Source organism: Gastrolobium bilobum, unplaced genomic scaffold (assembly GCF_033153095.1).
Source record: "Gastrolobium bilobum isolate Gb01-03AN ecotype WA unplaced genomic scaffold, APGP_CSIRO_Gbil_v1 utg12365, whole genome shotgun sequence".
NCBI classification, from domain to species: domain Eukaryota; kingdom Viridiplantae; phylum Streptophyta; class Magnoliopsida; order Fabales; family Fabaceae; genus Gastrolobium; species Gastrolobium bilobum.
Genome location: NW_026896861.1, coordinates 137,758 through 162,501, shown reverse-complemented (window position 1 = coordinate 162,501; position 24,744 = coordinate 137,758). Strand labels below are relative to the sequence as shown.

General features: G+C 37.8%; 4 protein-coding genes and 1 non-coding gene across 5 annotated transcripts; 4 read left to right on the top strand and 1 right to left on the bottom strand.

Annotated features, from left to right (window-relative positions):
* The first annotated feature begins 755 nt into the window (after positions 1–755).
* Positions 756–2,143, top strand: LOC133302442 (homeobox-leucine zipper protein ATHB-12-like). The gene is made up of 2 exons (XM_061502213.1): positions 756–1,186; positions 1,278–2,143. Exons 1-2 carry the CDS (start codon positions 812–814, stop codon positions 1,635–1,637), a joined length of 735 nt encoding a protein of 244 aa, XP_061358197.1. The 5' UTR covers positions 756–811; the 3' UTR covers positions 1,638–2,143.
* Positions 2,144–8,296: 6,153 nt separating this feature from the next.
* TRNAL-UAG (transfer RNA leucine (anticodon UAG)) lies at positions 8,297–8,376 on the top strand. Its single transcript has one exon. It is a non-coding gene; the product is annotated as a tRNA-Leu (tRNA).
* Positions 8,377–8,464: 88 nt separating this feature from the next.
* On the top strand, positions 8,465–12,686 carry LOC133302423 (pyridoxal reductase, chloroplastic). Its single transcript, XM_061502188.1, has 9 exons — positions 8,465–8,649; positions 8,730–8,958; positions 9,417–9,510; positions 9,682–9,805; positions 10,223–10,324; positions 10,692–10,843; positions 10,960–11,053; positions 12,039–12,220; positions 12,331–12,686. The coding sequence occupies exons 1-9, from the start codon at positions 8,539–8,541 to the stop codon at positions 12,332–12,334; spliced, it is 1,092 nt and encodes a 363-aa protein (XP_061358172.1). The 5' UTR covers positions 8,465–8,538; the 3' UTR covers positions 12,335–12,686.
* Positions 12,687–12,833: 147 nt separating this feature from the next.
* LOC133302424 (ubiquitin-ribosomal protein eL40 fusion protein) lies at positions 12,834–15,412 on the bottom strand. Its single transcript, XM_061502189.1, has 5 exons — positions 15,253–15,412; positions 15,077–15,163; positions 14,707–14,809; positions 13,319–13,385; positions 12,834–13,226 (listed from the first exon to the last, which is right to left on the bottom strand). Exons 1-5 carry the CDS (start codon positions 15,353–15,355, stop codon positions 13,200–13,202), a joined length of 387 nt encoding a protein of 128 aa, XP_061358173.1. The 5' UTR covers positions 15,356–15,412; the 3' UTR covers positions 12,834–13,199.
* Positions 15,413–17,624: 2,212 nt separating this feature from the next.
* On the top strand, positions 17,625–19,050 carry LOC133302425 (probable 6-phosphogluconolactonase 4, chloroplastic). Its single transcript, XM_061502190.1, has 3 exons — positions 17,625–17,971; positions 18,338–18,473; positions 18,577–19,050. Exons 1-3 carry the CDS (start codon positions 17,625–17,627, stop codon positions 19,048–19,050), a joined length of 957 nt encoding a protein of 318 aa, XP_061358174.1.
* The last annotated feature ends 5,694 nt before the right edge of the window (positions 19,051–24,744 follow it).

The window sequence follows — 24,744 nt, the reverse complement described above, 5'->3', positions numbered from 1 at the left end:
GTCATTTCGACTAAAAGCGTGGATATTGCACAGGTCCAATTTTTGCTTTATCTTTTGTGCTTTTTATTTTAATTCCACTTTAAAGTGAAGAGCGGTGAGGATCGAACTTGTGACCTTATAATCACTCAAGCTCTGATACCATGTAAAGAATCACTTTAACTCAAAACCTTAAGGTGTTGGGTGAGGGCCTTTTTAATGATTTATATTATTATCTAACACTTATCAATTTTATTCTTCTCTGAATCCTATAGATTTTCCAGAAAGATATAGAGTTAGTATAAAGATGGATGTTAGTATTTAAGTTCCTAAAATGTATATTTCATTGATCAAATTAGTCCCTTTTATCTTTGAATATATATATTACAATAATTGATGTAGTAAATTCTTACGTCTACCTTATATTTTTAAGGATTAACTTCCTTCACTTATACTAAAGCAACAGAGACGTGTGCTTATGAGAGTGACAACTGACAAGTAGACGGTTCCTTCTACAAACAAATTAGTGTATAGGGGATGACAGATAGCCCACAAGTAAACGACCAAAGATAATATCTTCCTAAAGAGAAAAAGATGGTAAGTGCCACACGGCATCTAATCCCACAGGTTACAATGATTCTTCTATTACAAGTCCAAATGACGTGATAGAAATGGCCTTGAGATATTTTCCTTGTGGCTAGCTATATATTTTGCGGCCAATTCCCCCTCACCAGACTTTAAAATCATATAATTTTTTTTATTTTTTTTTAACTTTGTCTATTCAATTCCGAATTCACCCATATGCTGTGAAATCCTCTCTTTCTCACAAACCAAAATGATGGAAGGAGATGAGAATATTCAAGCCTCAAAAGGAAAAAATGTTGAAAGCCTCACCTGCTTAGAGGAACCTCAAAATCCAAGGAAGAAAAGCAAGAAGTTAGAAAAAAAGAGAAGGTTTAGTGATGAACAGATTCGATCACTAGAATGCATATTTGAGTCAGAGTCAAAGCTGGAGCCAAGGAAGAAGATAAAACTTGCAAGAGATCTTGGGTTGCAGCCTCGCCAAGTTGCTATATGGTTCCAAAACAGAAGGGCAAGGTGGAAATCAAAACGGATAGAGCAAGAATACAGGAAACTCAAAGATGAATATGATAGTTTGGCATCTCAGTTTGATTCACTAAAGGAAGAGAATGAGTCTTTGCAATTAGAGGTAAATTTCTGGTTATTCTAATAACACTTCTTACTGCAAAAACACAACAAAACATTAGGCCTAAAACGTGTTATGTGTTTTTTTCAAACAGTTGCAGAAGCTAAGTGATTTGATGGAAACATCTCATGATGGTGGAAGGGAAGGCAAGGTTGCCAAGGAAAACAGCACAGAAGATGGTGGTTCAGGTAGTGGATATAGCAATTGGAGGGCTGAAGCAAAGCCAAGGTTTTCAAATGAGGGTTTGGAGGACAAAGTAGTTGTGTGTTCAGATGATCAAAATGAAAAGAGCAGAAGGATTGAAAAATCTGAGGACAGAGGACACCAACTTGTGAGAATGGATAATCATGCAGAGATTCCATTGGCATCACTTGAAAAATGGTACAGTGTGGACCCGAGTGGTATCTTAGACCAGTCATGTAGCGGTTCTCAATGGTTAGATTTCTGGACTTGAAAAGTGCGCCACAATTTATGTTGCATGTTTGATGTTTCCTCAAAGAAGGAACAAAGACTGGTTGGCTCCTATGTAGCCAGCAGGTCAAAAATCAAAACATGCCAGCCCAAGCAGGATGTTCGAAACTTTATGTTGGATAGACCAAGAAGCTCAAAGATGAAGTTTTGTAGGCTTGACTTGATAGGGAGAGAATTAAGATAGCCTCGCTCACTTCAATTGTTTAGAGATTATTTGGAAGAAGAAATAATGTGCAATGTCTCTGTTTGTCCATTCTTGCATGCCTTTCCAATCTGTTTGCATGTGTGTCTGTGAGTGTGTGTGTGTGTGTGTTTTTCCATTTATGGTTTTCAAGGGGTTTGAATCTAAAACCTCTTTTATCCCTTTAGGCTTTAGCTACATCCATATTAACATGTATGGTCTTTAGGACATGACCAGGACACGTAAGTACAAAATGTTGAGTGAATGACATATTGCTTGACTTCATGAAGCAGTCAATATGCTAATTTCTTAGCTTGTCTTACAAAACCATTTCCATTTTATACCATGTATGGAATAAATGCAGCTCATAATCCTCCTTATTTGATCAACTTTGTTTAGCAGGAATTTATTTCAGTAATATGGAAATATGTCCCCAAATAAACTGCTTAAACTAAATCCCGCAATATTTACTAATTAAGCAAGATAATATGGCAAATATACAAGTCCAGAAAAGGAATTGTTTCAGTTCATCTGATTTTTATTTACTAGAATCTCTGTAAAGAGGAGTATGGTTCAAAGCAACTGTGAATATAAACAGAGAATATAGATTCTTTGAAAAGATAGTATGTTTCAAATAGCATAGAGATCACAGTCTTCAATTTTTCCTGTAAAATAAACAGAGAATATAAAGCATCTGTGACTGAGGGTTTAAAGTAAATTCATCAATATAAGTTTTGTTTAAACACCTGATACTTGATCTTTGCGGACAAACCTAGTGAAGCCAATGATCCAATAGGCTTTCAATTTCGACTTTGACCTATAAGCTCTATAACTGATGACATGAACCCAAAATAAATAAATTAAACTCTGAAACTACAAACTGTTATCTTTTGCACTCTGTCGTATAAGGCTTGTAAATTATAATATATATTTCTTTGTGTAAGCTTGATGTTGTTGTAATTGAACATTGAATATTTTTAAGAGAAAATATCATTTTAAATGACATAACTTATGTCATTTTACTCTCACAAAGAGATGAGATCCACACCTTGATATTTTTTTGTCAACTCTCTCTTTTTCTTTATCTATCTTTTTCTCTCACTTAAAATGACACAACTTTACACCATTTAAAATTATACACATTTTTCCTATTTTAAATTTAAATGATTTAACATATAAAAAAATATTAATTATGCTTACTAATATTATATATTTTTTAAAATTTAAAAATATTAAAGAAGGAGTGCCCTTAGACTTCTAGTTACTCTGACCGGCCTCAACCTCACATTCATCCTTTATCTCACCGCATATAAACAACGGTGATCTTTAGGACATCATAATGCACATTTTCCTCAAATTTTTAACCGAATACAGACCCTCACCGCACAACACACTATCGGGTTCATCCAAATCATCATCCCCTATACGCCGTCGTATCATCCCGCACCCCTCTTCGCCATCCGACAAGCTCACTCCCCTGGTCGAATTCTCGGCAAGGAACAGGTTCAGGTCCTCAATGACCAATTTTGGCGTCGTTTGGAGGAGGAGAAATTTCAGATTCAAATCTATTAGAGTAGCATTAATTTGTTAGGATCCTGATTGTAACTATCACGGTTTGTTACCTTGTATATTAAAATAGATTAGCTTGATTTATGCTTTCTGTTCCTTAAGTTTAGCTGATTTCCTGATGTAAATAGATTAGCTTGATTTATGCTTTCTGTTCCTTAAGTTTAGCTGATTTCCTGATGTAAATAGATTAGCTTGATTTATGCTTTCTGTTCCTTAAGTTTAGCTGATTTCCTGATGTAACCAATTGTAAATCTTGGTCTATATAATAGACCCAATTTGATATATCATCAAGCTGCGAATGACAGCAACTTCTGTTATGGTATCAAGAGCTTGACGATCAACAAGCCTTCATTTTTTTTTTTTTTTTTCATCATGACTTCCGCACCTAAAACCTTCAAGGTTTCTGATTCTAAGTCACCCTTTTACCTGCACCCATCCGACAATCCTGGTGCTGTTCTCACCACGGTCATCCTCCGTGGACAATCCAATTATGAAAATTGGGCTGCTCATACTTCTCTGCCTTCGGTTCCTTCTGAGCCGTCATCAGCATCCATCTCCATGGCAGATTTTACACCAGAAGTTCTACAACATCTCATGTCCTTGGCTGTCTCTTCTGCCCCTCCAGTTGATAAACTTACGGGTAAGATTTTACACCCATCTTGGATCATCGACAGTGGTGCATCCCAACACATGACGGGCACACTCTCCTATCTATCCAATGTGCATTCTATTTCTCCTTGTTCTGTGGGACTGCCGAATGGAGTTCATGATATTGCTACGCAATGTGGCAGCATTACTTTGGGCTCTTCTCTTCATCTCTCCAATGTTCTTTATGTCCCTTCGTTGGCTTGTAATTTGATTTCTGTATCTCAGCTTCTGCGCCAGTCTTGCTTGGCATTGTTTGTTAATTCTGTTTGTTTGATACAGGACCTAAAGCAGAAGAGGACGATTGGAACGGGTGTTGAACGAGAAGGGGTGTATATATTGTGTGCATCATCAGCTTCTGCTCATGTTGCCAGTACGTCAGATTCTGCAGCACTATGGCATCGTCGTCTAGGACATCCATCTTCCCGTTATTTATCTTTGTTACCTTTTATTTCCAATGCAAACAATTTGGCTCCTTGTGACGTTTGTTGTAAAGCCAAACAACCACGAAGTCCTTTTCCTATTAATAATAAACGTTGTTTACATCCTTTTGATTTACTTCACTGTGATATATGGGGGCCATATCATATGGCATCTACAACTGGTGCCCGCTATTTTTTATCTGTAGTCGATGATTTTAGTAGACATGTTTGGATTTTTTTGATGCGCAATAAAACTGAAACTTCCACATGTTTACTTCGGTTTCTCCACTTGGTTCGCACCCAATATGATGCATCTGTTAAGCGAATTCAGAGTGATAATGGGACTGAATTTTTGTCATCTGTAGTCCAAGAGGCTCTCTCATCCTACGGTATTCATCATCAATTATCATGCACTTACACCCCACAGCAAAATGGACGCGTTGAACGTCGTCATCGTCACATCCTCAACGTGGCTCGTGCTTTGCGTTTTGATGGTCACTTACCTATATCTCTTTGGGGAGAATGCATCTTGACCGCTGCTCACCTCATCAACAGGACACCAACTCCACTCCTTGGTGGTCAGTGTCCCTATGAAGTTTTGCATGGCACTCCACCAAAGTATGATCACTTACGGGTCTTTGGGAGTTTATGTTACACTACTGTTTTACCCAAACCACATGACAAGTTCGCTCCTCGCTCTCGTAAGTGTGTGTTTGTTGGCTACCCTTTCAACAAAAAAGGATGGAAGGTCATGGATATCTCCACTCATGAAATATTTGTTTCTCGTGATGTTTTATTTCATGAAACTATTTTTCCATTGGCTGCAACTTCATCTGCACCTTCTGTCCATGTACCGTCACCACAAGCTGTCTTCACCGATTATGATGTGGCACCTGTTACTGCTATTGATACTCCCACAGCGGAGCTTGATGACAGGGGGAGTTCGTCCTCCCCAGTTCCGGGTTCTATTACTTCATCCACGGATGTCCCTGGTTCACCGGTTCCGTTGACAGAACCCAACACTGCATCTGTGGCAGATATTCGTGAACAGCGTGCCAGACGTCCCCCATCTCATTTAAAGGATTATGTATGCAACACAATGACTACACCCTTTCCTCGTCTCTCCACTTCTCCAATCGACTCAGGTATTCAATATTCCATTGATCATTATGTTTCTAATGCATTATTTTCTTCGCACCATCAGATTTTTCTTGCCGCCGTGGATAGTAACCTGGAACCCAAATCATTTAAAGAGGCTATGCAATATCCTCATTGGCAGAAAGCCATGCAAGCCGAAATTGATGCATTGGAAGCCAATCATACTTGGCAAATTCAACCTCTCCCTTCTGGTAAGAAAGCTATTCCATGTAAGTGGGTGTACCGCATCAAGTACAATTCTGATGGAACCATTGAACGCTATAAAGCGCGTCTGGTTATTGCTGGGAACAATCAGATCGAAGGAGAAGATTACACTGAGACTTTTGCACCGGTGGCTAAAATGACAAGTGTGCGTACATTTTTATCTGTAGCTGTAGCTCGAAAATGGAGCATTTTTCAGCTGGATGTTCAAAATGCCTTTCTCCATGGCGATTTGGATGAAGAAGTCTTTATGCGTTTTCCTCCCGGTTTCTCCCAAACCAAGTCTGGTCACGCCTGTAAGCTTCAACGTTCACTTTATGGTCTCAAGCAATCCCCACGAAATTGGTTTGCTAAGCTTCGTAGTTCTCTCCTCAGTTTCGGCTTTGTTCAGTCTCGTGCTGATTATACGTTGTTCACTTACTCGACTGGTTCCCATTATGTTGCTATACTTGTCTATGTAGATGATATTTTGTTGGCAGGTAGTGATCCTTCTCTCTGTGACCGTGTCAAAGCTCATTTACAAACCTGGTTTAAAATCAAAGATCTTGGTCCCCTCAAGTATTTTCTTGGCATTGAATTTGCTCGAAGCAAGACCGGTTTGTTTCTTACTCAACGCAAATTTGCTTTGGATATTCTTAAGGAATGTGGACTTCAAAGTTGTAAACCGGTTGCTTATCCTATGGATCCCAATCACAAGCTTGCTCTTGCTGAAGGACCTCCGTTTGATGATCCTAAACGTTATAGACGTATTGTTGGCCGTCTTGTATATCTCACGATTACACGACCAGAACTTAGTTATGCAGTTCACACACTTTCTCAGTTTTTGCAGCATCCTATGCAGATACATTACGATGCGGCTATTCGTGTTCTTCGGTACATTAAGTCCAATCCTGGCCAAGGACTCCTTCTTCGATCTGACAGTGATCTTCTTCTTCGTGCCTATTGTGATTCGGATTGGGCTAGTTGTCCCTTGACTCGAAAATCAGTCACTGGTTATTTTGTTACTCTTGGACATTCTCCTATTTCTTGGAAAACCAAGAAGCAAAACACAATATCCCGCTCCTCTGCTGAAGCTGAATACCGTGCCATGGCAGCTGCGACTTCTGAGCTTATTTGGTTAAAGTCTTTTCTCAGCTCTCTTGATATTCCTCATGCAGCCCCTATGCAACTGTTTTGTGACAGTCAGTCTGCTATTCATATTGCTTCTAATCCAGTGTTCCATGAGCGTACCAAGCATATCGAGTTAGATTGCCATTTTGTTCGGGACTATCTTCTCAGCAAGACTATTTCTACTCAACATATCCCCACTAGTTCTCAACCCGCAGATATTATGACCAAAGCACTTGGATCCAAACAATTCGATTTTTTGACTTCCAAGTTGGGCATCTCCTCCCTCCATGCTCCACCTTGAGGGGGAGTATTAGAGTAGCATTAATTTGTTAGGATCCTGATTGTAACTATCACGGTTTGTTACCTTGTATATTAAAATAGATTAGCTTGATTTATGCTTTCTGTTCCTTAGTTTTAGCTGATTTCCTGATGTAAATAGATTAGCTTGATTTATGCTTTCTGTTCCTTAAGTTTAGCTGATTTCCTGATGTAAATAGATTAGCTTGATTTATGCTTTCTGTTCCTTAAGTTTAGCTGATTTCCTGATGTAAATAGATTAGCTTGATTTATGCTTTCTGTTCCTTAAGTTTAGCTGATTTCCTGATGTAACCAATTGTAAATCTTGGTCTATATAATAGACCCAATTTGATATATCATCAAGCTGCGAATGACAGCAACTTCTGTTAAAATCGCTTGGAACATTGGACAGATTGACGTCGTATACGTCGTAGCAAAGGAAAAATGGGAAGGGTTAGACTGGGAAAAAAAAAAGAAGCGACCTAATACATCAAACCTTATCGGATTTAATCCCACCCCTCTAGACCTGTTATACATCAATTTGATGTATGAAATAATCTTGTTATATAAGCTTATACTATACACTGATCATGCCAAACAACTGAAAACGTCATAATGTATAATATAAGCTTGTACTATCAGGCCTTATATATCATACCAAACAACCCTAAGTATGAGAATGAGTTACTTAATGCTTGGCTTAACTAAGCAGTGAATTTGTTAATATGTTGACTAAGACCAACTTGCAATTTTATAGTACATGTATGTAGTAAATGAAGCTGGTTATCTCACTTAATCAACTTTGTTTAATTGAAGAGTACTCCAACAAATGGAAATTTGCCCTATAATAAACTAAGCGTACATGTATAAAAAAAAAAAAAACAAAGCGTACAAGAAATCGGGATAGATGCTCTCATGTTTTCACTCGTGTTAAGGAGAAAGAAATACACGAAAACAAACATTAAAAAAAAACCCACCATAATTCAAATTGAGCATTTCACAAAAAAAAAAAAGCAAAAAAGTTATATATATAAAATAGTTTAAGACTAGTACCAATCAGACAGTTTGGCCGAGTGGTCTAAGGCGCCAGATTTAGGCTCTGGTCCGAAAGGGCGTGGGTTCAAATCCCACAGCTGTCATGTTTTTTTTGTAATTTATTTTATTTGTTTCTAAAACATAAATGGACTGATCCATAACGAGGTCGAAGATTCAATAGTTACCACACACACACAAAAGACAACACTGAACTCAGAAGTCAAAAGTGGTGTTCGTGTGGTGCTTTCGTCTTTCAGTATTGAGCAATGGCACTCTCAGCTTGCTGCAGTGTTGGCCCTTCAAATGTTAACCCTTTAACGATACCATCTTTCCTATTCAAGTCTCTCAAATTCCCTTCCTTCTGGCCAACTCAAAAGGTACGGTTTTTCTTTGAACTACTGTGATGTGATGTGTGGTGTGTTGTGTTGTGAGTAGCAAGCTTCAATGGTTATGACAGGTGAAGATTGGCCCTCTGAGTGTATCTCCCATGGGATTTGGAACGTGGGCATGGGGCAATCAGTTTCTTTGGGGTTACCAGGAATCCATGGATAATGAGCTTCAACAAATCTTTAACTTGGCTGTGGAGAATGGCATCAATCTCTTTGACACTGCTGATTCTTATGGGACTGGAAGGTTAAATGGGCAGAGCGAGAAGCTTCTGGGGAGGTTCATTCGAGAATTTCAAGGTTCATCACACACACTCCTTTCTCAGTTTCATTTAATTTGGTATAAAATAATTGTAACTTGGTTCTGCCCTTATTTCATGTTTTGTTGTTTGATTTATGTTTATTTGCAATGTCATGTTTGCAATGTCATGTTTAGCCAGTCAAATTCTTTACACAAATCTGTTACTTCAAAGTTTGTTGGGTTAGAGGGATGTATTGGATTACGATCTTAGAAGACTTTTTTTTTTAGATAAAAAATCTTATAAATTTTAAAAGACTATTTAGAATTGAAGGTACGACTTTCTTTAAAAGACTTTTTTTGTGCGTGTGATTTGTGGCATGAACAGTAAAGGCTTCTCCGCATACTAGTAGAAACAAGGGCTCCTTCATACCCCTCTTAATAGGAAAACATATTATCATGTTGTAATGAACTCTTTGATTCCCACTTATTCACCAAATTGCGTAATTCACTTCCTCAGAGCAAAAGGGGAGCCAGCGTGAAATAGTAATTGCTACGAAGTTTGCTGCATATCCATGGCGCCTTACACCAGGGCAGTTTGTGAATGCTTGCAGGTATTCTTTTTTGTTGTCCCTGATATGTTCTTATTCAGCCTGAATGATAGTACGGGATTGATATATCCACGCCTATCAAATCCTTCCTGAGCTTCCCATTTCCCATAACAAATCTACGCTTGATTTTTTTCTTTACTTATGATATTAAACTTGAATGAAATAAATTTTCAGGGCATCACTAGACAGGATGCAGATTGAGCAAATTGGGATAGGACAACTACATTGGTCAACTGCAAATTATGCTCCTTTACAGGAATTAGCTCTTTGGGATGGTTTAGTGGCAATGTATGACAAGGTTACAATAATTCATGTTTAATAGTAGGATTATATGGTATATATAAAGACCTTGAGTGAACCATTCTTTAAAGACCTGGCTCGGTGTTTACTTATAAAACGAGTTTTCCTATCTAAACACCATGATTGATGTTTCAAATGCAACACCAATAGGATAAACCTGAAAGGGAAGGACACAAAAATCTTTTCCTTGAAGAACTGAATGTGGATAAAGTCAATCAGGCCAGGGTGCTTTTTATAATATCTTTACTAGTATGGATTTTCATTTTTCTTTTTTCTTTTTTCATACATTCTTTTTTAGTTTTAGATTAGCATATTTGGACATTGAGTTCAATGGTTATTTCTAGAAGAAAAAACAATCGTTTTAATTTCTTCAATGACAAGAAATTTCTGTACTCATATTTATGTTGCCATATAGGGTTTGGTTCAAGCTGTTGGAGTAAGTAATTACGGACCAAAGCAGCTTTTGAAGATACATGATTACCTGAAAGACCGTGGAGTCCCGTTATGCTCTGCCCAGGTATAAGTTATGCATAATTGTGAAATTTAACTTTCAAATTTTTCTTGTCGTATTGAGAAAGTTCCTTTTAGTCCCAGTAGTAACTAATAAGCATGGTCTGATTGTTAAGCCAGTCACAAATATCCTTGAGAGACTTTAAAGAGAAAAGGAAAAAGAAAAGGTAGAGAAAAGGTACTCATAACAAAACTAATAACTATAATATATTATCACGCCTCATTGAGTTTCTAAAAGAGATATCAGTTTAATAAACATGAGTTGTCTGAATAACCCCAGGACATTATGCTATCTGTAAGTGGCAACCAGTCAACAATTATCATACTCTACTGGTATTCTCTTATTAATCTTCTTTATAATTTCAACATTTCAGGTGCAATTTTCTTTGCTAAGCATGGGGAAAGATCAACTAGAGATCAAGAGTATATGTGATTCTCTGGGTATTCGTCTGATTGCTTATAGTCCTCTAGGACTTGGAATGCTTACTGGGAAATACTCACCATCCAAACTTCCAACTGGTCCAAGGTGAGCTGATATTTAAGCAAATATTTTAAAACACTACTCAGTGATTAATTTTATAGCCTGATGCATTATTAGCTCTTTTTCGTAGTACCTTTGTTATTAATAATCACATTTCGCAGGGCGTTGCTATTTAAGCAAATACTTCCCGGACTGGATCCTTTATTAAGTTCCCTGAGAGACATTGCAAACAAACGGCGCAAAACCATGTCACAAGTATATCTTTTTCCTATATTAATTTCCTTTATATGCTAGTAATTTCTTATTACTGTCTTGTCACAGTCAGTTAGTGAGATGCTACAAAATATAATCTCAATCTGAAGGTATATGTCGTAGTATATCTTGCATGAATGTCACTGTGTAGCTGTAGCAAAAGATGCATTGCTGGATGACCAACTAAAATCATTAATGTTTGTCAATAGATCCCACGAAAGACAATTATTTTAATTGTCGTATTTCTTTACTACCACTATTCGATGGCACATCTGCAAAAGAAAATAATATATGTTGGCATCAATAAATAGATAGTGGTACAAGGTTTTCTCTCCTTTTTGTAGTTTTTATTTCCTCACATTTATTTGTCTGGGAAGCACACCAACTACCAAAATCCATATTTAGTCTTCTTATCCATCAAGTGAACGGTTACAGTTTCATCCAGTTTTTGGCCTGTCTTCTGGAGAAATCCACTTTTTCAGTTATATTCAGGCTATAAGCATCTTTCTTTGGTCCCCTAATCTATCTTTCTTTAACACTTCGGCCCTTATGCTCCTTCTGAGCTCCAAATCAGCCAATACTAAACACTACTTAACAGAAAACCAAGGTCTTATTGTCCAAGGCAGCTTATGCGTAACAGATTATTCAATTAAAGGATTGTGTGATATCATACATCAATAGTATATGGAGTCACAAAGGAACCGCTGTATCTTATCCACAATAACATTAGAACTACTCTTGCTTCATTAACAGGATCAACTACCCAAGAAGCCAACTTTTAATGTCACATATATGTTATAAGTGCCTTCTTCACCCACGCAACTTAATCTTTTAAAGGTTCTAAGATCCCCTTTAAGGAGCTACCGACCAACCCACTTAATTGTCCTTGTCATGGGTGCGTGACAAGTGATGATTCTGACAAATTATCCTTACCAATCTTGCCTGAACAAAATACTTTATCATCTAATGCAGCGCATTATTATGTCAGGTTGCTATAAATTGGTGCATATGCAAAGGTACAGTTCCAATTCCCGGAGTCAAGTCAATCACACAAGCAAAGGAAAATTTGGGTGCTCTTGGTTGGCGCCTCTCCTCAGACGAGTTGCTTCAATTAGAGTATGCAGCACAGGAATCACCTCGCAGAATGATACAGAACATTTTCCAAACCAGGTATACGTGATAATATCCCATTCAACAATTTATACATCAGATATTAAAAGGCAATGTTGTAAATATCAAAGTCGTTTGACGTGGCTTGTTTGGTTTGGCTTTCAAAACAGATAATATCTGTTGCGAGGCCTCAGCACAAGGTGCCGACTGAGAATAACAAGGCATTTTTCAACTGACTGAAGGCCACATATATCATCAGGTGTCGTGAAAGGCAGAGATCACATAATTGAACAATCTCAATTTTACTCGTCCTGATGATATACGAGCAACATATCACTCTGAAAGCAATTGTCAACCTTTATTGAATTTCCGTGCGTACTGTGACGAGCTCTGTAATATCGGGAATCCCAGTCCTGATGATCCAACATACTTTGGACAATCATATAGTCACGTTATTACATTACTATCACACTCTTTTTCTTTTTCTTTTTGTAATAATTACTATCACACTTTTATACAATAGACACACAGTAATATTATATGACGTACTAATTAATAACATTTATCGTTAAAAATGATAATGCTGATACATATTTAGAAAAATTAATATATGTTGATAAGTGAAATTTTCTATTGACTAACAACCACGTTAACATTCACAGAAAAATACGGAAATAAAAAATTCGTTAACATTATTATGTCTTCGATAATTGGTGCACCTATTCAACTTCACATCAAATGCAAAAACCAGTGAAACAAACTCCCTCCCATGTCACTGTAAATTAGTAAAACAACTCGGTAGTATGAAAAAAAGCCATCACGTATGATAAAAAGCAACAAAATTATGTCAACACATGGAACTTTGTAGCATAACTGATATCTATCAGTCTCAAATTGAAAACTAAAATCATAACAGAGTAAAACTGGCAGTTCAATTTCCAACAGATTCCCTGCAATACTAAGCTAATGAAGTTATCATGACTACAAGACATCCAGTAGTGCATGACAACATAGAGCTTCTTCAAGCAATTAGAACAGTTTACTTGATCTTCTTCTTTGGCCTCAGCTGTGCAATACAATAAATAAACGTCACAATGACTATAAATAATAATAACATGCAAATTCCATTTCAGTAAAATAAGAAGCACAAGCGATTACCTGGTTGCTGTGCCCACACTTCTTTTTCCTGCAGTTGACAGCACGCGGGTGCAAACGTGCATAACACCTGCAAAGCACAATGACGTATAAGCACAATGGTTGTGAATTAAAATTATACACACCAATAAAGATTAGTCTCAGCTCCAATAATCAATGCAAGTTAATTTTCAAGTACTCATACAAAGTTATGGCATCGCATAAGATGTAGGTTTTTGATATTTATCTTCAAATATACACCCCTTGGTTCTCAAAGAAAAAAATATTATGAATATTCTTTTTTTTTCCAAGGAATATATGGTTTTAAAATTACAATCACATTTAAAAATATAGAATTGTGCTTATACGTTAGAATTCAATCACCAATACAAGTTCATAGCGAGAAGAAATTACTTCAACAGTGAAGTTGGAACGCTAAAAATATAGAATTGGAAATAACTCATTTAAAAAAGAAATGATTCACAAATCCTATCAAGATTTAGAAAATTTAAAAATAAGCAAATATTGCAGGCATTATATTCAATGAACTGAATCCTAAAATTCTCAATTCAATCAAGCTTCATACAAGAAGCCCTTTGTAGATGAACATATTTCTTTTTTTTCAAAAGTTTTAAGACAGTTAGGCAGTTATTTGAAAGTTCATGTCTTCGCATATATTTGATGTCATCTGAAAGATTCTGCTCATAGTCCAAATTCATGCACATCAAGATTTCAACACATCCAAGATAGTCAAAGGCAAAAAAAGCCCCTAAGACACAAGGGGATTTCAAAGCCCTGAGCAAAGAGGTGCCAGAAAGCATATGCCTCACTAGAGAACTCAAGAATGATGATAACCTTACAAAACAATAAAACAAACAAAAAAAAATGACTATCTTTCATTAATTTTCCATATAACTTAAGAATTTAAGCATAACATCCATATTGGAAAACAAAGAATCAAAAGTTCAAGTGACAAAACACAGTCCATAGACTGGTAACCACTAATTTTTTAAAATTCAGACTATTGTACTTCCTTTAGCATCAAACTTAGCATGTTGACTGATTGGACTTTCAGAGTGAGTTTAGTGTGCGTGTGTATGTTTAAAAAAAAATTAAAAAAATCAGCTACAATAAGGCACGCTGAAGGCATGCCAAAGGCACCATGGGTGTGTGCCTCACAGAAAAGATAGCACCTCCACCAGTGCTGACCATTTCTGGCACCTCGTCTATCAGCACCTTCTTCTGGCACCTTTGACCAAACTCAAAGCATCAACTTTAATACATCAAACATTAATTATCCAGAACAGGAGAACCATATTTGCAATTACTTCTTCAGGAATGGAACCAAATGCAACTAGTTACACTTCAGGATCCATTACTAACAACATAAAAGCTAGATTATGTAAACTTACTTGCGGCAGATGGTCTTATCCTGGTTATATTTTCTGGCCAACGCCATCAAAGATGGCTCAATAATGCCACCGCGAAGCCTCAAAACAAGATGCAATGTTGACTCTGCAAAATAGAGTTACTGATCTAATAAGACTCACAGTCTGAACAAGAGTTACTCAGCACAATTCATGAAATTTTTACATCATCATATTTCATATGAACTACCACCCCACTCAATCACGCGCGCCATTAGCATTCATACACAATATGGCTAAACACAATTTCTACAAAACCATAAAAATGGGGAATGAATAAATTACCACATTCAAGATATTGCTGTAATTAAAATGGCTACATATTATGAAATTTTCGAATTTGCATATTCCAAACCTTTCTGGATGTTATAATCGGCGAGGGTACGGCCATCCTCCAGTTGTTTCCCGGCGAAGATCAACCTCTGCTGGTCCGGCGGAATCCCTGGTCAATGAGAAAACAAAACGAATCGAATAAGAGCGAAGAAAAGAGAACGAGGATAAATCACTCTTATTCTTTCGGTTACACCATACCTTCTTTGTCCTGAATCTTAGCCTTCACGTTATCAATGGTGTCGCTTGATTCCACCTCAAGGGTGATGGTTTTCCCCGTGAGGGTTTTCACGAAGATCTGCATCTTTCTTCTTCCCTGATTTTCTCTCTCTTCCCAATTTGCTGTTAAGGGTTTGGGGTCTTTACAATAAATATATAAGGGGTGATAATTTTTAGATTAGGGTTTTTCAGGTTTCACAGCGTGTTTGGAAACCCAAGTTATCTTATTCCCGGATTAATTCAATTGTTTGCCACTTGTCAAGGTTCCTCAATATCTTTGAAATTTTCTTTTTATTTTTTTTGGTAAACGAAATTTTCTTATTTTAACTGTAAAATATAGTTTAAAATATATTATTATTTACCTGAATTTTTTTTAATTTAGTCCTGATAAAAAAAATTAAATTAAGCTTTATATGTATAATCATTTTCAATGTCATTTTACCTTCTGTTATCATTATAACATTGTAGGATGATACAGAGTAGCTGTAAAGTATAGAGATAAAAATAATTGTTTTCTATAGTATTTTTGGTCCCTATTCATTTTCCATGTAGTTCTTATCTTACACTTTCAACAATATGTTAAAACTTAAAACTCCAGTACATGCTAACACAAAATTGAAAATAATTGTATGTATCATCAAGATTAAATTAAAAAAACCATATGATGTTTACCAAAAAAAAAAAAACCATATGATAACTTAACTAATTTAAAAATAAGTATCGTGTATGTAGATTAAAAAATAACCAAAAATATATTCGTTAAATCTGTTTCATGCTATTTCTCTATTCGTAGATCTCACATGACTAAATGTCTGAAGAGTTTCATTGTATACATATAACTTCAATTAGTACTCGAAGCAAGGTATGTGTATCGTTAGGCTCTGTGAGCCCACTATGTACCTTGGAGGGTAATGTTATTATATTAGTGGTGTTCGCGGTTTGGATTGGATCGGTTTTGGAAGTAAAAATCATCCGATCCAATCCCTTCGGTTTGATCATATAATCATCCATTCGGTTTGGATTTTTTTTCAAATCTGATCCGATCCAATCCAATTTTTTTCGGTTTGGATTGGATCGGTTTTCGGTTTTTTGAAAATCCCAAAATTTATTTCATGATTATTGTGCAAATAACATCTTTTGTATATATTGGCTTTGTAATTTATTTATTTTTAAATACAAAAGCAGTAGTAAACTATAATATAGTTTTTTTTTGTTGGGCAATGAGATATGAAGCTCTACAAAGATAAAATTTTGTTAATGAGATGTGACTAGATTTTTTCTTGAGTTTAGTTGATGGGTTAATGAGTCTTGAGTTTAGATATTTTTAGGCTATGATTAGAGAAAGACCCAAGTAGGTAGAGGAGAATTAATATATTGGATCGGTTTGGATTGGATCGGTTTTCATCAACCTATCCAAAAACCGATCCAATCCAATTAAAATTTACATTTTTTTTTCGATTTTCGGTTTTTTGGTTTTCGGTTTATTCGGTTATCGGTTTTTCGGTTCGGTCACCGCGGTTTAAATCGGTTTGGATCGATTGATGAACACCCCTATATTATATGGATTATACCACTAGCTGAGGTAAAGACCAGGCTAGAAGGTATAGTTCCAGGAGGTGGCAAGCTGATATCAATGGCAGATAAATAACAAGAGTATGACTTGGAAGTAAATGGGCATAACAACAGTACATAAAAGATACCTGTAAGGTGTGCCCATGGGGGCTATTTATAGGGGAAATGGTGTGGGTTGGTGAGGGGGAGGTCAACTCTCCTTGGGATTTACTCCCATGATGCAGTGTTAGGCGTGTTGGCGCTGTCATTGTGGCAGTGCTACGCCCTCTGTATTCTGGCGGTGTCAGCACCGGGCAAAGGGGGAGTTTCCCTTTGCGGTGTCTGTCGTAGTCGCCTTCGATGGTTAGCGTTCCAAGATGGGACATTTTGGTGTATGCCTTGGGCCTGCTGCTACGTTGGGGGTTGAGGGGGTCCATGTCAGCCCTAAGGGCTGACGCGGAACAAGGCTGAGGGCTGGGCTTGAGTAATTGGGTCAGCTGAGGGTTGGGCCTGAGTAGTTGGGCCACTCCAGTACTTGGGCCATCCAGAACAGTATGGATACGTATGCTAGTACTAGAAACAAGCACATATAAGCATTATATATGTACTAGTATTAGATAATTTAGATATATTGCTTATATGTGATTGCTTCTAGTACTAGCATACGTATCCATACCTTGCTTCGAGTATTAATAAAAGCATGACTAATCTAACATAAGTAACCATGCCCAACAGCCAAGTGAAATGCAGGCTACAAAATCTACACTCCAAAACTCTTTCTATTTGTTGACCAGTTAACACCTATGGCCATTTTCCCATCTTTCTCCTTCTCCTGCACTCCACAAAGTATATTGCATTCTGAACATAAGTCACGCACATTATCCTCAACAACATCATTGTTGTCACCCCAAGTTGGACGGAAATCCCTCTGTCGCCCTCTGAGGTACAATGACGTTTCTCCAATTGGCATGAATTCCAAAAGAAATAATGTTGGTGTATCAGTTAAGGCATCAATGGACAACAAGAATGTGGAGGTGTTGACTAAGGAGCACCTTGCTGTGTCTTTGGCCAAATATGTCTCTGATTTATCCATCAAATTTATCAGAGAGAGGGGGTTCTTCACTACTGTTTTCTCTGGCGGGTCTGTTAAGTACCTGAGTTAAGTATACTACACATCTTGCTGTCATACTACATCATCTTGTCTGTTATATATATACAGGAAAAAATATTTCTCCGGCAACTTGAGATAAGTTTATCTCCGGCTACCTCAAAACTATGTCGTTTTGTTTATTTCTTTCCTTATATTAATTGATTCCCTTTTAAATGGTTATGATTTCCCTTTTATCTCTCTTCCTTCATTACCATTGATCCATCTTTGTGTAGTTATGATTTAGTAGCTGGAGATAAAATTATTTCAAGCAACTTGAGAAATGTTAAGCCCGTGTATATATATATATATATATATATATATATATATATATAGTTGTTGTAATTTTTTCTGATTTTGCAATCTCAGGAAGTTGGTGGAACCTCCATATCTTAACTCTATAGAGTGGTCAAAGTGGCATGTATTTTGGGCGGATGAAATAGTAGTACCTAAAACTCACCTAGATAGTAACTACGGGCTTGCTTATGATTGTTTTATCTCCAAGGTATATTATGCTTTAAAAGACTACCACAATGTCACATTTTGAGTGTTTTTTGGCCAACATGAACTTGATTACTGAAACTTGTTCTTGTTGTTCTCTTTGGCAGGTTCCAATTCCTCCTTTGAATGTTAACAGCATTGATGATGCCTTATCAGTGGAAGGAGCAGCTGATGTTTATGAAACAACTATGAGACGATTGGTTGCTAGTAATGTGATAGCTTCATCATCAGCCACTAAATTTCCAAAATTTGATCTCATGTTGCTGGATATGGGACCAGATGGGCATGTAGCTTCTCTGTTCCCTGGACACCCTGTCTTAAATGAGACTAAAAAATGGGTTGCCTTTATCAAAAATGCCCCACAACCGCCACCAGAGAGAATCACTTTCACATATCCTGTGATTAATTCTTCTTCAAATATAGCAATGGTGGTAACTGGAGCTGGTAAAGCAGATGCAGTCTATACAGCACTGGAGAAAGTTCAGAGTTATGATAAGCTACCCGTTCAATTGGTTTCACCCGAAGGAGAGTTGAAATGGTTCCTAGATGTTGCTGTACATAGTATAGAAGTCCCACATTGAGTGTGTCTCTTTGTATTCTTCAATTGGTTTGCTATATAATAGCACCAATGTTGTGTAGTTTAATATAACAAGGATTAAAATGAATACCTCTTGTCTCTTGGTGATTAACATGGTATCTAGAGTCTAACAAGAGGAATCCTAATCCGCGTTTTTTTTCCGGTGGACCACTGTCTGCTTAGTAAAATATTTTTTTTTCCTCGGCAACAGTCATATCTGCCAGTTTCCGGCTTCCATATATCGTCTATGGACATGTCTGATCACTGCCGCCATTAGGCACCACCGTCCACCGCCGTCCACCGTCGTTGACCGCCGTCGTCCACCGCCGTCTCTGGCGACTTTTCCGGTGAGTTTTCCAGTGAAACCCATATCGATCTGATCGCCACGAGAAGGCGCTCCTTTCTGTCCAGGACCCATCCTCAGATCCTCCTCCACGCGCTCTCACGCGCGTCAAACAGCAGCTGCAACCCGTTTTGTTGCAGCGGCGCGTCCCACTCCGGTTGGTCGTCGGACCACCACGGTTCCCTTCGTCTTCTCCTTGCGCACTTGGATCTGTCCTCACTTTGTTGTTTCGACTTCGTTTCGCCTTCCTACGGTGTCTTTTCCCTTGCTGGTCACTATTCACAGGCGGTTCTTTGCTTTTCATTGCTGGTTCCATCGCTGGACTCTGTTTGGTCTACGTTGCTTCGCATTCCACCTAAGACTTCTATGGAGCCTGCAGTATCTGCTCCCTCTTCAATTGACCTATCTGCCCTTGTCTCCAAGGGTTTTGCACGTGGAAGCAAACCCTCTACGAGACGCTTTCTCTGCACTCATTGCAAAAAATCGGGCCATACTATTGATCGTTGTTGGGATCTTCACGGTCGCCCTCCTCGCTCCGCTCATTTTGCTCAAACTATTGTTCCTGCCTCGGACTCTGCCTTGATTGCTGGATCACAGCCACCTCTTGGTACCACTGCCTCTAGTGCACACACGGGTAATTCCTTTGCTGGTGTTTCTCACTCGCCCTCTCTTGGTCCATGTATTCTTGATTCTGGTGCATCTGACCATATTTTTGGTAATAAGTCTTTATTTACCTCTCTCTGTACGTCTGGTCCCCTGCCCAGTATCACTATGGCTAATGGGTCACTAGTTCAATCCCAAGGGATTGGCACTGTTCTCCTTTTTCCTTCTATTCCCATTGCGAATGTGCTTTATGTTCCTCATTCTCCTTTCAACCTTATTTCCATTAGTCGCTTGACTCAATCCCTTGACTGTATTATTTCTTTCACTAAAGAGTCTGTCATTTTGCAGGATCGGAGCTCGAGGAGGACACTTGGCGTCGGATCTGAGTCCAATGGCCTTTATCAGCTTTCAACTTCTGTTCCAGTGTGCTCTGTTGTGGATTCTCCGATTACTATCCACGCTCAGTTGGGTCATCCAAATCTTGCTAAGCTCCAGAAGATGGTCCCACGTTTCTCAAATTTATCTAGTTTGTCTTGTGAGTCGTGTCAGTTAGGGAAGCACACTCGTAGTTCGTTTCCCGATCGTGTCAGTCGTCGGTCTTCGTCTCCTTTTGCTTTAGTTCATTCAGATATTTGGGGTCCTAGTCGTACCGTTTCCACTATGGGGTACAGATATTTTGTCACTTTCATCGATGATTATTCTCGATGTACTTGGTTATTTTTAATGAAAAATCGGTCTGAATTGTTTTCTATTTTTAACAAGTTCTTTAATGAAATCCTTACTCAATTTGGTGTTTCGATTCGCATTTTTCGAAGTGACAATGCTCTTGAATATTTGTCTCATCAGTTTCAAACCTTCTTTGCATCTCACGGCATCCTTCACCAGACATCATGTTCACACACCCCTCAACAGAATGGGGTTGCTGAACGCAAGAATCGTCACCTAATTGAGACTACTCGGACACTTTTGTTACATGGTCATATCCCATTCCAGTATTGGGGCGATGCTGTCCTCACAACTTGTTATCTCATTAATCGGATGCCTTCTTCCGTACTTCATAATCAGGTACCACATTCTGTGTTGTTTCCCCATCAACCTTTGTACCCACTCACTCCTCACATCTTTGGTTCTACTTGTTTTGTCCACAATCTCAGTCCTGGTCTTGACAAGTTATCTGCTAAGTCACATAAATGTATTTTCCTGGGTTACCCTCGCTCATAAAAGGGTTATCGTTGTTATTCTCCTAGTCTTCGTCGTTACTTTGTCTCGGCGGATGTTACATTCTTTGAGTCTATTCCATTCTTTGACTCCTCCTCCCATCCCAGTGATTCTGTTGCTACTCGCTACCTTTACCACCTGTTTCAGTTCACTATATACCTTCACCATCTCCTTCTTTCGATGTCCCCGCCCCTGTTCCCCCCCTCCAGGTCTATCATCGTCGGCAACGTCCCCCTGTTCCCCAGGACCCTGCCCCCACCGAGTCTGCCCCTATTGTTACTGAGGCTCCTGTGGACTCACTTCCGTCATCAGCAGCTCCGATCCTTCCGTCTGACATTGATGTGCCCATTGCACTCCGAAAAGGTACTCGTGATTCCCGTCCCCCTCCCAGGTATTTAATAAATTTGAGTTATCATCGTCTTTCACCATCCCATTTTGCTTGTCTCTCTTCTCTTTCTTCTATATCTGTTCCTAAGACTACAGGTGAGGCGTTATCACATTCTGGTTGGTGACAGGCCATGATTAATGAGATGAGTGCACTTCATAGTAGTGGTACCTGGGATCTGGTTCCCCTTCCCTTTGGGAAGTCTGTTGTTGGCTGTCGATGGATATACACGGTTAAAGTTGGTCCGGATGGTCAGGTGGACCGTCTTAAGGCCCGCTTGGTGGCTAAAGGTTATACTCAGATATTTGGCCTTGACTATGGTGACACATTTTCTCCCGTGGCGAAAATGACTTCTGTTCGCCTCTTTATTACTATGGCAGCCATTCATCACTGGCCTATGTATCAGCTGGACATAAAGAATGCTTTCCTCCATGGTGATCTGCGGGAAGAGGTTTATGTGGAGCAACCTCCTGGGTTTGTTGCTCAGGGGGAGTCTAACCTAGTTTGTCGTCTTCGAAGATCCTTGTATGGTCTAAAGCAGTCTCCCGGGGCTTGGTTTGGAAGGTTTAGCACTGTTGTGCAGCAGTTTGGCATGACTCGAAGTGAGGCTGATCACTCAGTCTTTTACAGACACTCTGATTCAGGTTCTATTTATTTGGTAGTATATGTTGATGATATCGTCATTACAGGTAATGATACTCATGGCATAACTCAGATAAAACAACATTTGTGCCATCTTTTTCAAACAAAGGACCTTGGAAGACTCCGATATTTCTTAGGGATAGAAGTGGCCTAATCCAAATATGGCATTGTACTATCACAGAGAAAATATGCTATGGATATTCTTGAGGAAACAACATTGTTAAATGCTAAGCCCGTTGATACTCCTATGGATCCAAATGTCAAGCTTTTACCAAATCAGGGGGAGCTATTTTCTGATCCAGAAAGGTATAGAAGATTGGTTGGGAAACTGAACTATCTCACAGTTACTCGACCAGACATTTCCTTTGCAGTCAGTGTAGTAAGTCAGTTCTTGAATTCTCTCTGTGAAGATCACTGGAATGCAGTAATCTGTATCCTCAAGTACATCAAGACTGCTCCTGGCAAAGGTCTTCTCTATGAGAACAAAGGTCATACCAGAGTTGTAGGATACTCAGATGCTGATTGGGCAGGTTCTCCTATTGATAGAAGATCCACTTCTGGGTATTGTGTATTCGTTGGAGATAACTTGATTTCCTGGAGAAGTAAGAAGCAAAGTGTAGTTGCTAGATCAAGTGTTGAAGCAGAATATCGCTCCATGGCCACAGCTACCTGTGAACTCATCTGGTTAAAACAGCTACTGAAGGAACTCAAGTTTGGAGACACTGGCCCAACATCTCTCATTTGTGATAATCAAGCTGCTTTGCATATTGCTTCAAATCCAGTGTTTCATGAAAGGACTAAGCACATTGAGATAGATTGTCATTTCCTTAGGGAAAAGGTTCTCTCAGGAGATATAGTCACTCGTTTTGTCAACTCAAATGATCAATTAGCTGATGTATTTACTAAGTCTTTGAGAGGACCTAGGATAGACCAGATATGTAACAAGCTTGGTGCATACGATCTATATGCTCTAACTTGAGGGGAGTATTGCTGTACATAGTATAGAAGTCACACATTGAGTGTGTCTCTTTGTATTCTTCAATTAGTTTGCTATATAATAGCACCAATGTTGTGTAGTTTAATATAACAAGGATTACAATGAATACCTCTTGTCTCTTGGTGATTAACACTAGACAAGGGTGCAGCTTCAAAGCTGTATAAGTAGTGAATTAATGTATTCAATTATTCATAAACTTCTGCTAGAGCTAGAGAAAATAAGGCGTACGAATATGATGGTGCTGCCGACCATAGTTCGAATTATTTATAAGGCATTGACACTAAATAAGTATGAATAATGGTAACCTTTTTTGGGGGGTCCCTTTTGAATGTAAATAGATATTATTTAAGTATCTCATAAACATTATCGTATTACTATCCTCTTGAACATTATCATGAATAGAATAATTTGATTCAAGAAGTAAAGGAGAGAGAGTGAACTTTGTTGCAACTTGCAAGTAAAGCCTTTTTGTAAGAAAAAAAAAACTGTATATTATTTTTTAAATTACTAAAAATAAGTGTCTACAGACAAACTTTTATTAAACGAAACATCATATAAATTTAGAAAAGAATAATGATATTTAGTACAAAAACATTTTCACAAAATTAATTATGAAAAAAGAATACATACAAAAACACGAGTAATCAAAGAAAACAATAATTTTAAAAATAACTATATTCTCCCATAACAATAATTCATAAAACTTTCATGAAAGGTTTTTTTTTGTTACAATCATCATTTTTCGATAAAAAAAAAATCTAAATACATTTATTCTCGACAATCATGTCAATGAAAAGTATACAATATGTTATTCAGAATAAATTTCCTTCTCCACCATCATATCTAGAGATGTGCATGGGTGAATCGAATCGGATTTTTTGAAAAATCGAATCGAATTGGTTTAAATGGTTCGGTTCAGAAATGATTTGGTTCGGTTCGGAAGTGGTTCGGTTCAGTTGGAAATGGTTCGGTTCGGTTTGGATCGATCCTCTTTTGAAAAGAAAAATATTTAAAATTTAAAAAATAAAGTTATAAAAATCAATTTGATTCAGTTTGAAAACGATTCGGTTCGGTTCGGAAACGGTTCGATTCGGTTCAAAATGGTTCAGCTCTTATACTGGTTCTAAAAACCGGTTCGGTTCATGAACTGGTTCTTTAAAAATTGGTTCGGTTCATTAACTGGTTTTTAAAAACCAATTATTTTAAAGGCGGTTCGGTTCATTTTTTTGATTATTTTGCAGATTCCTAAATTCTAATCATATCTATAAAAGCTATATATTATAACAAAAAGATTATTCATTTAATCCCATCCCTTCACTTTTCTTGCTTTCTAAATTTAACATCTACAACAAAAAAAAGTGTATCATTTAGTAAAAATTATATTATATTTTACTTCTTCACTAATTCTTCATTTTTTTATTTTTTATTTTGGTTTCTCAAAAGTTAACTTCTATAATATGAATTTTAGGAAGAGCACCTTGGTTGATAGTAACGCCAAGTCAATGAAGAA